The sequence below is a fragment of the Harmonia axyridis genome, chromosome 2 (genome assembly GCF_914767665.1).
Source record: "Harmonia axyridis chromosome 2, icHarAxyr1.1, whole genome shotgun sequence".
In the NCBI taxonomy this organism is placed as follows: Eukaryota; Metazoa; Arthropoda; class Insecta; order Coleoptera; family Coccinellidae; genus Harmonia; species Harmonia axyridis.
In genome coordinates this window covers 4344927-4362842 of record NC_059502.1, presented here as the reverse complement: position 1 = coordinate 4362842, position 17916 = coordinate 4344927, and the positions used below count along the sequence as shown (strand labels likewise).

The 17916-nt window shown below is 29.7% G+C and overlaps 3 protein-coding genes across 8 annotated transcripts; all 3 read right to left on the bottom strand.

The window, feature by feature from the left end:
- Positions 1-420: 420 nt before the first annotated feature.
- On the bottom strand, positions 421-6653 carry LOC123674131 (zinc finger protein 64-like). 4 transcript variants are annotated; one of them, XM_045609002.1, is made up of 2 exons: positions 6420-6653; positions 421-2875 (listed from the first exon to the last, which is right to left on the bottom strand). In XM_045609002.1, exons 1-2 carry the CDS (start codon positions 6557-6559, stop codon positions 1408-1410), a joined length of 1608 nt encoding a protein of 535 aa, XP_045464958.1. In that variant the 5' UTR covers positions 6560-6653; the 3' UTR covers positions 421-1407. The 4 variants fall into 4 exon arrangements, with proteins under 4 accessions (XP_045464958.1, XP_045464960.1, XP_045464959.1 ...); XM_045609004.1 differs by lacking the exon at positions 6420-6653 and adding an exon at positions 6167-6195; XM_045609003.1 differs by lacking the exon at positions 6420-6653 and adding an exon at positions 6081-6128.
- Positions 6654-9520: 2867 nt separating this feature from the next.
- LOC123672716 (zinc finger Y-chromosomal protein 1-like) lies at positions 9521-12025 on the bottom strand. The gene is made up of 2 exons (XM_045606966.1): positions 11733-12025; positions 9521-11441 (listed from the first exon to the last, which is right to left on the bottom strand). Exons 1-2 carry the CDS (start codon positions 11861-11863, stop codon positions 9944-9946), a joined length of 1629 nt encoding a protein of 542 aa, XP_045462922.1. The 5' UTR covers positions 11864-12025; the 3' UTR covers positions 9521-9943.
- Positions 12026-12175: 150 nt separating this feature from the next.
- Positions 12176-15664, bottom strand: LOC123672715 (zinc finger Y-chromosomal protein 1-like). Of its 3 annotated transcripts, XR_006746347.1 has the most exons (4): positions 15319-15664; positions 14155-15050; positions 12696-14070; positions 12176-12590 (listed from the first exon to the last, which is right to left on the bottom strand). XR_006746347.1 is itself a non-coding variant. In XM_045606965.1 (2 exons), the coding sequence occupies exons 1-2, from the start codon at positions 15447-15449 to the stop codon at positions 13427-13429; spliced, it is 1755 nt and encodes a 584-aa protein (XP_045462921.1). In that variant the 5' UTR covers positions 15450-15664; the 3' UTR covers positions 12597-13426. The 3 variants fall into 3 exon arrangements, 1 of the variants encoding a protein (XP_045462921.1); XR_006746346.1 differs by having other exon boundaries at positions 12696-15050; XM_045606965.1 differs by lacking the exon at positions 12176-12590 and having other exon boundaries at positions 12597-15050.
- Between the last annotated feature and the right edge of the window lie 2252 nt (positions 15665-17916).

Sequence of the window (17916 nt, the reverse complement as noted above, 5' to 3'; positions counted from 1 at the left end):
GTCAAGAGTGACACTAGTGACACATGACAAAGGGGGACATTTCTTTCAATTTCAAACAAATAACAAGAAACAAGGTTCCAAGGAAATGGTTAAGATAAGATTTATAGACATCCCTCTCTATGAACGGTACCTAACTAATGGAAATCAATTTAAATTGATATTAAAAATATAAAAATTAAGGAGGCTCTTGATTTCCACATACCGATTCATGGACCTCAGTCCATATCAACATTATTTGTATGATTTCTAAAAAGTCGAGGTAAAGATTTATTCAACCTTACAAGCACCTTACACGTAATATAGAAGAAAGTTTTCTTCCATCGTAATGGATTTTCAACTAGATTGTTTTTAATTAAAGAGGTGATTTGGAAATGAAGTACGAATATTATTCGAGTATGATTTGGAAATGAAGTACGAATATTACAGCATTTCATCATATATTTACATATTATCTACATATAATATAAATGAATATTACAAACTTAAATTGGTAAAATCTACATCTCCTCAAAATCTATAAGTAATCCTGAATGGACTGTAGGTACCTAATACCACAGAGTAATCTGTGCTAATACTATTTTTTGAAAGCATTTCCGTGTAATGATTACTTTGATTAATTTCATTCCTACTATAGCCATCCATAGAAATTTCAGGTTAGAAGTAAATGTTCAAAATTAATTTTCAATGGAGAAAACGAATCTGTTCAAACTCAAAATAACTGATGCGATTTCGAAAATTGCAACTAAACATTAAAATGAACGAAAACGAACCTGCTGGTCCCAAACTTCGTCCAATCCAGTTCATATCTTATCACGTGATTAGAAGTTTGAATTAATCGAGTTTTTAGAGCATTTTTCATAAAGGGTTTGTAAAATTAATGCATACCTATCGTCCTTAAAAGTTTAGTCTATAAAAACTAAAAGAGAAATAATGATAAATTTCCAAAATTCTCTTGAGGAGGGCAAGGTTATTAGGAAATAATGATTGTTTGCTCGAATATTACAGCATTTCTGTTCTGTTATCATTTAATTTTTTTTCAACATCCTTCTTTACAGAAAATGTATAATTTGAGAAAAATTGCATCAAACTTGAATTAGCAGAACCTAGATGCTCTTTCCTCTCTTTTCCCAGTATTATGGATTCGGTAAACTTGTTATCTATCTTTGCCTGTATGTGGTTTTTACGACGAATATCATCTATTGTTTTGATATTGCTAGAAATTTGTCTTTTGTGGGGGAGATGAACCACATCATTTAATCACGTCTGGTCTAATCAAGCCTTTTCCAAGTCTATAAAACAGAGGAATGCTGGTTTGTTATACCCTATAGATTTTTCAATTATTTTGAAGATCAACTTCAAAGTAGTGTGTAGCAACATCCTACATGCTCCTTGGGTGAATTGAGTAGTTCAATGTTTCTTTATGTTTAAATGAACAGAATTTACATGATCTTTGAGAGACCTCTTTTTAGTCACAGCATAATCACATAAGTCACATTGATACTTCACATTCAAATGAACGGAATTTAGATGAGTTTTGAGGTTCCCTTTTTGACTTGCAGCATAATCACAAAAGTCACATTTATATTCCTTTATATTTAAATGAACAGAATTTACGTGATTCTTGAGAGTAATTTTTTGAGTCGCAGCATAATCACATAAGTGACATTTGTGCTGTTTCACATTCAAATGAACAAAATTTATATGATCTTTCAGGTAATCTTTTCTATTGGCAGCATAATCACAGAAGTCACATTTGTGCTGCTTTGTATTCAAATGAATGGAATTTGTATGATTTTGGAGGTGCCATTTTGAATTTGCAGCAAAATCACAGAATGTACATTTGTGTTTCTTTAAGTTCAAATGTATCGAATTTATGTGATCTTTGAGATGACTGCTTTGAATTGCAGCGTAATCACAGAGACCACATTTATGTTTCTTTATGTTTGGATGAAAAGAATTTATGTGATCTTCGAGAGAATCTTTTTGAGTCTCAGCATTATCCCAGAATTCACATTTGTGCTGCTTTGTGTTCAAATGAATGGAATTCACATGATTTTGGAGGTGTGTTTTTGAATTTGCAGCATAATCACACAATGTACATTTATGTTTCCTCAAGTTCAAATGTAATGAATTTATGTGATCTTTGAGATGACTTTTTTGTATTGCAGCGTAATCACAGAAACCACATTTATGTTTTCTTATCTTTAAATGAACAGAATTTACGTGATCTTTGAGAGAATCTTTTTGAGTCGCAGCATAATCACATAAGTCACATTTGTGCGGCCTTATATTCAAATGTATAGAATTTAGATGAGTTTTGAGATTATATTTTGAACTTGCAGCATAATCACAAAATGTACATTTATGTTTCTTCAATTTTAAATGAACAGAATTTATGTGATCTTGGAGATGACATTTTCGAATTGTAGCATAATCACATAACTCGCATTTGTACTGCCTCTCATTCAAATGAACAGATTTTATATGATTCTTGAGTGAGACTTTCAGATTTGCTGCATAATTGCACAAAGTACATTTATGTTTCTTCAATACTTGAACATGTTGATCTATTTCTCTGTGAACATTCAGAGGTATTTCAGAATCAACTTTCCTTTCTGAAGCATTATCAGAAAAATGAATCTGGTCTAAGTTGTTACTAGAATCACTCACTTCATTTTCATAAATTTTTTCATTTTTTAAGTTGGAACTAAGAATCTCTTCCCCCTCTCTCACAACATACTTTGAATCATTTTCAATTTTCATCTGAAATTTTTTATTATCGTTCAAACCATTTTCATCCCATCCCACAAAAATCTCTGAAATTTCAATCTTTACGTCTAGGTTTTCATCATTCTCATCGACTGGATATGGAGCTCTGAAATTGGCAAAACATATATTAGGACATATTATTTCATGTTGAATGAAAATTGGTTTGGACAGTTTTGGAAAAAGGTTAGATCAAATCAACAAAAAAAATATTATAAAAGTTTAATGAGTCCACTTGATGAAGGATATTTAATATAAATCAAATAATTTGACAACTATTGTGTCTAATCCTTCACAATAATATATCTATATGATATATTTCTGTCTTGGAATGATATTCCAATTTTAAATGACAAATTTAATAATCAACCAAAAGAAAATTCAAAATTACTAAAAATGTATCAATTAAGTAAACGGTTAACTAATTAAACAACTACATCAACATAAAGACAGACGTACGTTTCGGAATTTTTGTATTTAATAATACAATTTTTCTTCATCAGTGCCTTATAGTTCAACGAAAATCATTAAATTTGCAAACTCACCACGTGTACAATATTCAATCAAACTGCAAGCTAGAAACTACAGACTAACTTAACGTACTATTTACTCTATTGAGGATTCATAGATAAACATTACTGAAGGAAGTCATAGATTTCTCTCTTGTTATTTTTTGAAATATATATACAAATCGACATTTAACATTGAATAAACACTTTCAGGAATTTTAAATTTATCAATTGGTTGGTAATGACTCTCTAATCAATAAATGATTACATCAAATTATAAAAGTTTAATGAGTCCACTTGATGAAGGATATTTAATATAAATCAAATAATTTGACAACTATTGTGTCTAATCCTTCACAATAATATATCTATATGATATATTTCTGTCTTGGAATGATATTCCAATTTTAAATGACAAATTTAATAATCAACCAAAAGAAAATTCAAAATTACTAAAAATGTATCAATTAAGTAAACGGTTAACTAATTAAACAACTACATCAACATAAAGACAGACGTACGTTTCGGAATTTTTGTATTTAATAATACAATTTTTCTTCATCAGTGCCTTATAGTTCAACGAAAATCATTAAATTTGCAAACTCACCACGTGTACAATATTCAATCAAACTGCAAGCTAGAAACTACAGACTAACTTAACGTACTATTTACTCTATTGAGGATTCATAGATAAACATTACTGAAGGAAGTCATAGATTTCTCTCTTGTTATTTTTTGAAATATATATACAAATCGACATTTAACATTGAATAAACACTTTCAGGAATTTTAAATTTATCAATTGGTTGGTAATGACTCTCTAATCAATAAATGATTACATCAAATTATAAAAGTTTAATGAGTCCACTTGATGAAGGATATTTAATATAAATCAAATAATTTGACAACTATTGTGTCTAATCCTTCACAATAATATATCTATATGATATATTTCTGTCTTGGAATGATATTCCAATTTTAAATGACAAATTTAATAATCAACCAAAAGAAAATTCAAAATTACTAAAAATGTATCAATTAAGTAAACGGTTAACTAATTAAACAACTACATCAACATAAAGACAGACGTACGTTTCGGAATTTTTGTATTTAATAATACAATTTTTCTTCATCAGTGCCTTATAGTTCAACGAAAATCATTAAATTTGCAAACTCACCACGTGTACAATATTCAATCAAACTGCAAGCTAGAAACTACAGACTAACTTAACGTACTATTTACTCTATTGAGGATTCATAGATAAACATTACTGAAGGAAGTCATAGATTTCTCTCTTGTTATTTTTTGAAATATATATACAAATCGACATTTAACATTGAATAAACACTTTCAGGAATTTTAAATTTATCAATTGGTTGGTAATGACTCTCTAATCAATAAATGATTACATCAAATTATAAAAGTTTAATGAGTCCACTTGATGAAGGATATTTAATATAAATCAAATAATTTGACAACTATTGTGTCTAATCCTTCACAATAATATATCTATATGATATATTTCTGTCTTGGAATGATATTCCAATTTTAAATGACAAATTTAATAATCAACCAAAAGAAAATTCAAAATTACTAAAAATGTATCAATTAAGTAAACGGTTAACTAATTAAACAACTACATCAACATAAAGACAGACGTACGTTTCGGAATTTTTGTATTTAATAATACAATTTTTCTTCATCAGTGCCTTATAGTTCAACGAAAATCATTAAATTTGCAAACTCACCACGTGTACAATATTCAATCAAACTGCAAGCTAGAAACTACAGACTAACTTAACGTACTATTTACTCTATTGAGGATTCATAGATAAACATTACTGAAGGAAGTCATAGATTTCTCTCTTGTTATTTTTTGAAATATATATACAAATCGACATTTAACATTGAATAAACACTTTCAGGAATTTTAAATTTATCAATTGGTTGGTAATGACTCTCTAATCAATAAATGATTACATCAAATTATAAAAGTTTAATGAGTCCACTTGATGAAGGATATTTAATATAAATCAAATAATTTGACAACTATTGTGTCTAATCCTTCACAATAATATATCTATATGATATATTTCTGTCTTGGAATGATATTCCAATTTTAAATGACAAATTTAATAATCAACCAAAAGAAAATTCAAAATTACTAAAAATGTATCAATTAAGTAAACGGTTAACTAATTAAACAACTACATCAACATAAAGACAGACGTACGTTTCGGAATTTTTGTATTTAATAATACAATTTTTCTTCATCAGTGCCTTATAGTTCAACGAAAATCATTAAATTTGCAAACTCACCACGTGTACAATATTCAATCAAACTGCAAGCTAGAAACTACAGACTAACTTAACGTACTATTTACTCTATTGAGGATTCATAGATAAACATTACTGAAGGAAGTCATAGATTTCTCTCTTGTTATTTTTTGAAATATATATACAAATCGACATTTAACATTGAATAAACACTTTCAGGAATTTTAAATTTATCAATTGGTTGGTAATGACTCTCTAATCAATAAATGATTACATCAAATTATAAAAGTTTAATGAGTCCACTTGATGAAGGATATTTAATATAAATCAAATAATTTGACAACTATTGTGTCTAATCCTTCACAATAATATATCTATATGATATATTTCTGTCTTGGAATGATATTCCAATTTTAAATGACAAATTTAATAATCAACCAAAAGAAAATTCAAAATTACTAAAAATGTATCAATTAAGTAAACGGTTAACTAATTAAACAACTACATCAACATAAAGACAGACGTACGTTTCGGAATTTTTGTATTTAATAATACAATTTTTCTTCATCAGTGCCTTATAGTTCAACGAAAATCATTAAATTTGAAAACTCACCACGTGTACAATATTCAATCAAACTGCAATAAAATAAAAATATGTTATTGCACAGAAAGTGAAGATTTTTCGTGTAATATTACATTAAGTGTTTTGCCTTTAGTAGCGATAGGACATAGTAATAAAACCTATACAGAACAAAATTGCTTCGCCTAACTTGAACATGCTATAAAATTTCAAGAGGTCTCAATGAAGTCTAAGAGAGTCGGGTTAGAAAATATTTAACATTCAAACATGTACCCAATCAACATACTTGCAATTTTCGCTGGCAGTGGTTCTCGTAACTGCCAACTCCTCATTTTTAACGATATTATTCATACATTTTGAAGAATAATGTATTTCTTTCAATTCTGATTCACTTGTATATATTACTTCATGTTCATTCGATAACATTTCAAGAATAAAAAAAAAAGTTCAAAGGTATAAGAACAGACTATTAATCTATTAAACTATATGTATAATATTAATAACTATAACCAATAACATGATAACAACGAAGACTAGTCCACAGATAACAGAGTAGAAGCACAGATTAGTCTTTGGTAGAAGACAAGTCTGTGATAAAACAGTAATCTGTGATTTAATATTGGATTAAATTAGCGATTCAAGTTCATCTCCAAGCCACCTATCGGAAGAAACTGTAATATCGGCTCAAGGTAGGAGTGAAAGCTTTGACGGCGTGCATTTCTGCAAGTTAAATTTTTATATTTTAGTGTTCGAGGAGTTATAAGAGTTGTGTTCTAGAGTTTCATCATTTATCTAATATTTATTTCAACATTATGGATAGTAATTACTGCCCTAAAATAACGAAATCAAAAGTGTTTTGTTGTGTTTATGGATGCAACAGTAGAGCAAACAGAGAACCCGTTTCATTCCATAGCTTTCCCAAGAATAACAGTTGTAAACTGGAAATAATTAGCAAAAGTGGTATTGTCGAGAAAGTTGATGTACGAAAAATTTGGGAGAAAAATTTGAAGTGCGGAAAGAAAATAACACCTTCCATGAAAGTTTGTTCAAAGCATTTTGAAGAGTCTGATTTTCATATACAAAGTAAGTTGTAAAAATATCAGTATCAATCGAGCTCCATGTGTAGTAATATTTTTCAATATTCAGGTAAGGAGCTGAGACACGCAGATTTGTGTTTGAGACCGAGAAAAACTAACTTGAGACGCCGAAATTTGAAAAGAAATGCAGTCCCAACAATAAACCTTCCTACAGGTACTCATGAGAACATAAAGAAGAAAGAAAGACGGAATTCAACTAGATATGATCCTGTTCAACAACCAATTGTAATTATATAATGATCCTTTTAAATGAAAATAAATCTAATATTTACAAAATTTTCAGTTGAAATCTGACTGTGAAGTAATTATCCAAAATCAAGATGAAAATGAACTTCATGCTCAGGTAAAGTATTGAGATATTCTAGTTGAATCAAATGATGATATTGAAATTTCAGGAAATGATTCACAGGCCTGATGAATTTTTGGCTGCTGAGGCTCTATGTGCTTTTATCAATAAGGATAATTTGTGACAATATTACTACAAATCAAAAGCTTAACAGCTTGACAGGGTTGAATTCTTTCGAAATGCTGAAAACTATTGAAATTTTGGTATTAAGAAGAAAAAGAGAAAATTTTGTTTCATCCCTCAATATTAGGGAAAAAATACATTTACAAAACTAAAGAATGACACGAGCTATGTTGTATTGTCTTTACTTTTTGGAAACATCAGTTCCCAAAGTATAAAAGAAATTTTTTATGACATGCTCACTGTGTTAATGGCAGTATTGAAACCTACGATCTACCTTCCACCTATTGAGTAATGTTTTACCGTGGAACCTGGTTCCTAAAATAGAAGAAATAATGATTATATGTTGTGCGATTGTAAACCTGTCCAGCCCCATTTTTTCTGAATATTTTTGTATTTTGCCTTTATTTCGAGTAGCAATATAGATGTTAAATCTAAAGCTTCTGTGTAGCGAAACAATTGTTATTTATATATATATATAATCTGTATCCCATTTGTTACCTTTCAGTGTATGGGTTAGTTGTTATTTAAATAATAAGTGGAAATAGAATAACTGGAATTTTATTTCAAAAAATATATTAATTTTTCAATTATTCATTACAAATATGGTGTAACATTTTCTCAATATATTTTTTTTCAAAGAAGTTAACATATTATATGTGTATTCTTCATCAAAGGGCACCTTAATTTCAATGAATGAATTATTGCTTGAAAAATAAATAATAAAGTGGCAAATGTCTAAATTTAGGATTGCAATTCCCACCTGCACCTGTGCAAAGTATTTATGTTTTTTTTCAGTTCATAATTATTATTCTCTTTTATAATATATTTACATTTCCCCAAGTCAGAGGCTTGCTTTGCTGAAATATAAAGATATTTTTTTTTAATATTATTTTCAAGATGTTAAGACGAACAATTCTAAGCATAATACTAATACCTTTACCTATATTCCCACACATAATACATGACCGGCATTCAAGACCGCTTCTCCTAAAATGTTTGTTTTTTAGATAATGGACGATTATTCTTAAATTAGAATGAATTCACCTTCTATCACATTCCTATTATTTGGAGTTGCTTCCAAATACCGGAAATATTCAGTTAAACTGAGGAATACACTATTTTCTTTGTCCATCATATTTCTTTCTTCACAAATAACACTCAAAATATTTTTGTTTACAATATCTTACCTTTAGCCGAAAAAGCATGCTGAAGAGGGCGCTGCCTACCCTTGAATCGGGAATTTGAGCGGTGAACATTGTTGAGTTGATTTTCATTGTTTTTTATGAAATAAACCAATTTTCGCAGAAAAAAATACTTGAAATATTGAACGAGTTCAAATGAAAAAATTCCCAAGAGAAGGTCTATTTTAATAGATATCGCCACCTACAAGGTGCAAACTTTGTGAATTTTTTTCTCAAAAACTAATGAAATTATAGGAATGCGGATAACATTTTCGTAATCTGAGACTCAAAAACATCAAGCACATATTTTTTTCGTAAGTTCTTTCACTTCCATAGTATTTATCCTTTTTTTGAATATCGCAATTTTGTATGTGTATTTGATATAATTTTTCAACAGCTAGAATGAACCTTTTCTAAGTAATTAATATTATTAATTATTGTCATATGCTTTTTCATTTGTTGAATTGGAACAAATAAACTAATCCCACTTACAACAGATTTATTTTTATTTTCCGCCTCGAATGACTTCTCATTTAAACTACCATTTTTTTTAAACCTCAATGATTGAATTCATTCAAATTAAATAAAAGTAAACAGAGGCGATCTTCAGAGGACATTGAACTACAAATACAAAAGAACAAACATTTGATAAGTTTTTTTTATTTTAGGAAACAAATTTCATGTAACATAATAATATAAATGTATTTGTGGCCATCGACCAGAGTTCTTCAGCCAATAACAAGTTTGGATTACATTATGAAATTACAAAAGAAAAGGTATATAATATAAACTTAAGCAACATTCAAGTCGTTCAGTTCTTGCCATAGCGTGCATGTTGGAAATTTTCTTTGTGGGTGTTGGGGCAGAGTAACATAAAATTACAAAAATTGCCATGTGGTTGGCCTGTTCAATACGAACAAATTTTCTTTCCACATTTACTAATAAAAACACTTTTTTCGTTATCAGAGTTATTGCAACCACAACCGTCTTTATAACTCAATGTTTCTTTCTGTTTAAATGAACAGAATTTACATGATCTTTGAGAATACCTTTTTTAGTCACATCACTTACTTAAGTGATGATAATGAACAGAATTAAGATGAGTTTTGAGATTATATTTTGAACTTGTAGCATAATCGCATAATGTACATTTATGCTTCTTCAATTTTAAATGAACAGAATTTATGTGTCGCTTGAGAGTACCTTTATAAACCGTAGCATAATCGCATAAGTCACATTTATGTTCCTTCATGTTCAAATGAATAGAATTTATATGCTCTTTGAGAGTACCTTTTTGAGTTGCAGCATAATCACAGAAGTCACATTTATGTTGCTTCAATTTCGAATGAATAGAATTTATATGCTCTTTGAGAGTACCTTTTAGAGTTGCAGAATAATCACAGAGAGCACATTTATGTTCCTTCAAGTTCGAATGAACGGAATTTATATGAGTTTTGAGATGCACTTTTGTACTTGCAGCATAATTGCAGAGAGTACAATTATGTTTCTTTATCTTTAAATGAACAGAATTCACGTGACGCTTGAGAGTACCTTTATGAGTCGTAGCATAATCGCAGAAGTCACATTTATTTTCCTTCATGTTTAAATGAACGGAATTTATATGCTCTTTCAGAGTACATTTTTGAGTTGCAGCATAATCGCAGAGAGCACATTTATGTTTCTTTATCCTTAAATGAACAAAATTCACGTGCCGGTTGAGAGTACTTTTATGAGTCGCAGCATAATCGCAGAAGTCACATTCATGTTCTTTCATGTTTAAATGGACAGAATTTATATGTTCTTTGAGAGTACCTTTTTGAGTTGCAGCATAATCGCAGAGAGCACATTTATGTTTTTTTATTTTTAAATGAACAAATTTTATATGAGTTTTGAGGTGCCCTTTCAATTTTGCAGTATAATCACAGAGAGCACATTTATATTTCTTCATCTCTAAATGAACAGAATTTATGTGATTTTTAAGAGTACATTTTTGAGTCGCAGCATAATCACATAAGTCACATTTGTGCTGTTTCACTTTCAAATGAACAAAATTTATATGATATTGGAGATTCACTTTTTGACTTGCAGCATAATTGCAGAAGTCACAATTGTACTGTTTCACATTCAAATGAACAGAATTTAGATGAGTTTCAAGGTGCCCTTTTGAAGTTGCAGCATAATTGCAGAGAGCACATTTATGTTTCTTTATCTTTAAATGAACAGAATTTACATGATGCTTGAGAGCACTCTTTTGGGTTGCAGCATAATCACATAAGTAACATTTGAATTCTTTTAAATTTGAATAATTGATATATTCTTCCATAGGTATTTCAAAATCTTCTTTTTTCTCTGAAGCATTATCAAAAGAATGACTCTGTTTGGAGTAACTATTAGAATCATTATCTATATTTTGGTAAGTTTCTTCATTTTTTAAGTTCTCAATTTTCACTTTTAATTCTTCATTCTCATTCAAACCATTTTCATCCCATCCCACAAAAATGTCTGAAATTTCCATCTTTACTTCTTGGTTTTCACCATTCTCATCGTTTGGATATGGGGTTCTGAAATAGAAAATTATAGGACATATTATTGTTGAATGAAAATTGGTTTGGAAGACTTTGGAAAAAAGTTAGGTCAAACTGGCAAAAAACTTGTCATTGCACAGAGAAATGAAGATATTTTGAGTGATATCACACCCTCAAGTGGCGGGAGGACCTAATAACAAAAGCCAAATAGTCATACAGAACACAATTGGTTCCCTAACCCGCTATAAAATTCCAAGAGGTCTCAATAATGTCTAGAAGAGTTGGGATAGAAAATATTGGATATAAAAACAAGTAGAATTAACATACTTGCAATTTTCGCCAGTTGTTCCCGAAACTGCCAATTCCTCATTATTGACGATTTTTACTTTACATTTTGAAGAATAATGTGAATGTTTTGATTTTGGTTCACTTGTGCATAATGCTTCATTTGAAAACATTTTAAGAATACAAAAAATTTCTCAATTTTTATTGAAAAGGAATGCAGAAAGTAGTAAAATTTTTCGTTCATCTGTTATTATGATTCCTTTTTAAATATTTATTGTATATGTGCATAGACCTAATATTAGGCCTCTAGCCTATATGTATGTGTGATATAAGTTTAAGAATCTTAAATTTATCTGATATAACCACCATAATATAATGACAGATAACTAGTTTTTGATGTAACCCTATATTTTTATAACACAAAAAATTGTTTCCAAAATTCTATGACAATTATGTAATTCTCTGAACAAACGAAATAATTAAAATACTTTCATATCGTTTGGTTAAGGTAATGTTATTGTTTAAAAGCATTTCATTGTAAAGATTACTTTTATTAATTTTATTTCTACTATAACTAAAGCCCTCTGTTTGAGGTTAGAATTCAATGTTGTTTTACATTACTTTACTAAGGAAAATGAATCTGTTGAAACTCAAAATAACTATTGTTATTTTGGAAAATGTCGAAATCTGCAGTAAAACACTAAACTACAGACTATTTTTATGATTTCATCCATGATCATTTTGAATAGCGGAGGACTCAATGAGTTTCCTTCTCTTATGTATCTTCCTAGTGTTTTGGATACTTGTATCCATCTTTGCCTGTATGTGGTTGTTACAATAAATATCCTTTATTGTTTTGATGATGTTGTCAATATCAAGGCCACAAGAACTCAACTGAACCTGAAAGTGGAACACATGTACTGGCTGTTGAAAACAAAATTAACTTTTACTATAAAAAACAAAGTCTTGATCTATAGAAGCATACTCAGACCAATTTATACATACACATTTATGGAATAGAGCTCTGGGGATGTAGCAAGGCATCAAATACGATAATCCTCCAAATGTTTCAATCTAAGACCTTGAGAATGATAGCAATTGCTCCATGGTATGTGTCCAACCAACCACTCCATAATGATTTCAAGATCCCATATGTTCGTGAGATAATAAGACAACTTTCCACAAAATACGAGACCCGCACCAATGATCATGAAAATTCACTCATCAATGAACTTTTCAATCTTTTCAATCAAATAAGAAGACTCAGAAGATCTTTGTAGATAGAGGTCAGTCATCCGTCACCAGATGGTAACTGTCTCAAATCAAGATATTTACTTATTACCGAATTAAGTAGATTGCAAATTGATTAAAAAAAAAAAAACAGGCCTCGCAACAAATGTTGTATCAGTGCATTATCCTTGTATTTCATCAGCTAGTGTTATTCGTTTGTTGATAACATTTGTTATTATTTCGGTTATATTTCAGAGTAGTGTGTATCAATATCCTACATGATTGTTTGGTGGAAAGAGTGGCTCAATGTTAAAATGATCAGAATTTATGTGATCTTTGGGAGAACATTTTGTTTAATCACAGCATAATCACATCTTAATGCTTTACATTTAAATGAAATAAATTTAGATGAGTTTTGAGGTCCCATTTTGAAGTTGAAGCATAATCGCAGAGAGCACATTTATGTTTCTTTATCTTTAAATGAACAGAATTTACGTGATGTATAATCACTTACTTAAGTGATGATAATGAACAGAATTAAAATGAATTTTGAGATTAGATTTTGAACTTGTAGCATAATCGCATAATGCACATTTATGCTTCTTCAATTTTAAATGAACTGAATTTACGTGTCGCTTGAGAGTACCTTTATGAACTGTAGCATAATCGCATAAGTCACATTTATGTTCCTTTATGTTCAAATGAATAGAATTCACATGGTCTCTGAGAGATTCTTTTTGAGTCGCAGCATAATCACATAACTCACATTGGTGCTTCACATTCAAATGAACAGAATTTATATGATATTTGAGATTTCCTTTATGAGATGCAGCATAATCACAGAAGTCACATTTATGTTTCTTAATGTTTAAATGAATAGAATTCACATGGTCTCTGAGAGATTCTTTTCGAGTCGCAGCATAATCACATAAGTCACATTGGTGCTTCACATTCAAATGAACAGAATTTATATGATATTTGAGATTTCCTTTATGAGATGCAGCATAATCACAGAAGTCACATTTATGTTTCTTTATGTTCAAATGAATGGAGTTTACGTGACCTTCGAGGTGACGTTTTCGAATTGCAGCATAATCGCATAGAGCACATTTATATTTCCTTATGTTTAAGTGAACAGAATTAACGTGATCTTTGAGAGAATCTTTTTGAGTTGTAGCATAATCACATAAGTCACATTGGTGTTTCACCTTTAAATGAACGGAATTTATATGATTTTTGAGATTCCCTTTTTGACTTGAAGCATAATCACAGAAGCCACATTTATATTTCTTCATATTCATATGAACAGAATTCACATGCTCTTTCAGAGAAATTTTTAGAGTCGTAGCATAATCACATAAGTCACAATTGTGCTGATTCTCCTTTAAATGAACAGAATTTAGATGAATATTGAGGGTCCCTTTTGAACTTGCAGCATAATCACAGAGAACACATTTATGTTTCTTTATCTTTAAATGAACAGAATTGACGTGATGCTTGAGAGTACTTTTTTGAGTAGCAGCATAATCACATATGTCACAATTGTGCTGCTTCACATTTAAATGAACAGCATCTAGATGAGAATTGAGGGTCCCTTTTGAACTTGCAGCATAATCGCAGAGAACACATATATGTTTCTTTATCTTTAAATGAACAGAATTTACGTGATGCTTGAGAGTATATATTCGAGTAGTAGCATAATCACATAAGTCACATTTGTGCTGCTTTATATCTAAATGAATGGAATTTATATGATTTTGGAGGTGCCATTTTGATTTTGCAGCATAATCACAGAATGTACATTTATGTTTCTTCAATACATTACGTTGATCTATTTTTCTGTGACCATACAGAGGTATTTCAGAATCACCTTTCCTTCCTTCCTCAGAAGAATGAATCTGGTCTAAGTTGTTACTAGAATCACTCACTTTATATCGATAACTTTTTTCATTCTTTAAGTTGGAACTAAGAATCTCTTCCTCACTCGCAACATACTTGTTATCTTTTTCAATTTTCACCTTAAATTCTTTATTCTCATTCAAACTATTTTCATCCCATCCCACAGAAATTTCTGAAATTTCAATCTTTACATCTAGATTTTCATCATTCTCATCGTCTGGATATGGGGTCCTGAAAGAGACAAAACAAATAATAGGACATATTTTTGTTGATTGATAATTGATATGAAGAAGTTTGGTCAAACCGAAAAAAAACAATGTCATTGCGTAGAAAACTGAAAAATGTTCATGTAATAATAGATCCAGTGTTGTTCCTTAAATAGCGATAGGACATAGTAACAAAACCCATACAGAACTCTTGAACATGCTATAAAATTCCAAGAGGTCTTAAATCTGGGAGAGAAAATATTCAACATTAAAAACATGTAGAATTAACATACTTGCAATTTTCGCCAGTTGTTCTCGAAACTGCCAACTCGTCATTTGTGGCGATATTATCTGTACATTCTGAAGAATAATGTATCTCTTTCGATTCCCGTTGAGTGGTGCATACTGCTCCATTTGAAAACATTTCAATAATCAAAAAAATTTTTCAATCTTTATTGAAGAAAAATGCAGAAAATGGTCAAATTTTTCAGTTTTCTGTTATTATACTTTCTTCATAAATATATTTTGTATTATATATAACCATAGATTACTAGTCTTCGATATAACTCTATTTTTTTTTAATAGCCGGTTTATAATAACTAAGATGTCTAAAAACCTGGTGTATGGACTGATTAGCTTTTGTTTTGCCAATTTTCAGAATATTAGTTTTAGCTTCTGATTGGCTAGGATCGGGTTTTTAATTGATGTATCCTGTCAAAATCAAAGGAAAAAAGATCGAAATGAAAGGTATGATGACATTGCGGCGCCGCCACGAAATAAAATTAATATTTTCAATTTGGTCGAATGTCATCCCCTTAGAACATTAATAATCTACAGTCCATTCAGGAATTATTGACATCGAAGTAGGCCATGAACGTCTAGTCGCGGCTTTATTTCTGGTTACAAAAATATTACTAAAAATTGCTATGGTTCATCATAGAAATAACCAGTTTAAATTATTTTCATCATTTTTGTATCCGAAAGATCCTGAATTTTCGAAATTATGATTATTACGAAGGGACGCATACAGTCATGATTCCATAAATTGATATTCAGATTATATAACGTAAAAATATAGTGAAATGCTATCTCATTTCAAGGAAATTCAATGAAGAGATATCTATTCATTTAAGAGTCGCCCATGAAAGATCCCATTGTAGATCATTAAAATATGCATATTATTATTCCTTTTCACCAAAGGCTCTTCAAAAATTGTTGCATTACTGATGGACACTGGATATACCAACCTGCTTGCAAAATTCTTATCAAATGACTCTTATGGATCATTTTAACTGTGGTATCTAAACTGGTGAAGAAAACAGAAAAAAACTGGTTGATAAATTTAAATAGTGTAGCTTAGTGAATGGAAGAGCCGTATCATAATAAGACAGAAATAAAATTCAAAGAATCCATTTAGTATATGAAAAATTTTGACATCACAGTTGTACTGTAACTTTCAAAATTGGAACCAATTTATCAGCCGATGTGTAAATTACTTTCTAAAGTCACTATTTATTGAAACTGTTCACGACATGAATGATTGATTAAACTTGTATGAAAAATATAGGTACTATTTGTACTCGAGTTTTCTGTTTTTTATTGAAATGCTTTCATACTAGTTTCTATTAAATTACATAAATTATTTTGCCCATAACAGCTTTAACTCACTCACTAAAAGCATTTTTGCATAAAATTATTTTTAATTTGTGAATTTGTGAATTTTAAAATTTTATTGCATTCTATTATTATCTTCAAGGGGGTAAGAGATGAAGAAATTCTTGAAGTTACTCTTCTGAATATATTTTTCAATTAAATACTCAGTAAAAATTCTATAAAGCAATTGGAATTTATTAGATTTTTGGATTACTCATTGAAGACCAAAAAACAGATATAACAAAATACTTAATTTCAATATAGAATATAAATAAACTATAGATGCAATGCTAAGACTTTGTTTAGCAATCCAATTATAAAATAATTCTCTCTTCATAGATTTATATAATCCTCATGATCACCACTGTCAAAACAAAACATCCAGGTAAAAATCCATCAATCCAGCATTCAAAATAGCGCTCCTTCTACTTTTACCCTTGAATATACTTGAAAAACTTTTTGTTTTCTTTCTAGAATTCATTGTTGAATAAGACTGCCATTTTCAAATAATCAAGGTTCCTCTAGAATTTCACATTTTGTTGCAAATATTCTCTGTATTCACCATAATATGGTACTCAACTTTTTATCAATAAGAATTTTCCTCTTATTAACTGTTTTGAACTTGTAACCAATTAAGTTTATGTAATGTTGTCTTTGATTGATTAAAATCCAGATGCTTTTTGGTCAAATTTCATCCAGGCTGATATATTGGTTGCTTTTGGCTCGGCTTCTGGTAACAATCAAATCATTCAATGATTCTTTGAAGGTGAAATCGTATTGCACAGGTTTTCTTCCACTAATAATCCAGGTTGTAATGACTTGCCTCCTTCTTTTTTCAAACAGTACTGTGAGAAATACTCAAATAAACTAATCAATGTGTGTTTGAAATTGATACAACTTTTAAGTTTCAAAATTTCTTCGATCAAATCCAATAACACAAACAAACTGAAATCTAACCTCCTGTCAATGACATTTCCAATGCCAACCCGAAATCTGCAATTCAAAATGTTACTGAATGAGCCAGTACCAACTTAATTTCGATTTTCCAAAGCCACCCGGGATGTCAATAATTCTTGGATGGACTGTATCTATCTATTTTTGTATATTCTAAGGTCATTCCATTCAAAAATTGACGAGTGCATTCACCATGTTTTTAGACATCTTAATAATAACACACAAGAAATGGTTTTAAAAATTCTATGATTAAATTTTATTAATTCGGTGAACAATTGAAATCA

Coding starts and splice junctions, on each gene's coding strand:
- LOC123674131 (XM_045609002.1), bottom strand. CDS start 6,559: ATGTTATCGAATGAACATGAAGTAATATATACAAGTGAATCAGAATTG. Junction 2,876..6,419: donor ACTGCCAGCGAAAATTGCAA/GTATGTTGATTG, acceptor TGCCAATTTCAG/AGCTCCATATCCAGTCGATG.
- LOC123672716 (XM_045606966.1), bottom strand. CDS start 11,863: ATGTTTTCAAATGAAGCATTATGCACAAGTGAACCAAAATCAAAACAT. Junction 11,442..11,732: donor ACAACTGGCGAAAATTGCAA/GTATGTTAATTC, acceptor TTTCTATTTCAG/AACCCCATATCCAAACGATG.
- LOC123672715 (XM_045606965.1), bottom strand. CDS start 15,449: ATGTTTTCAAATGGAGCAGTATGCACCACTCAACGGGAATCGAAAGAG. Junction 15,051..15,318: donor ACAACTGGCGAAAATTGCAA/GTATGTTAATTC, acceptor TGTCTCTTTCAG/GACCCCATATCCAGACGATG.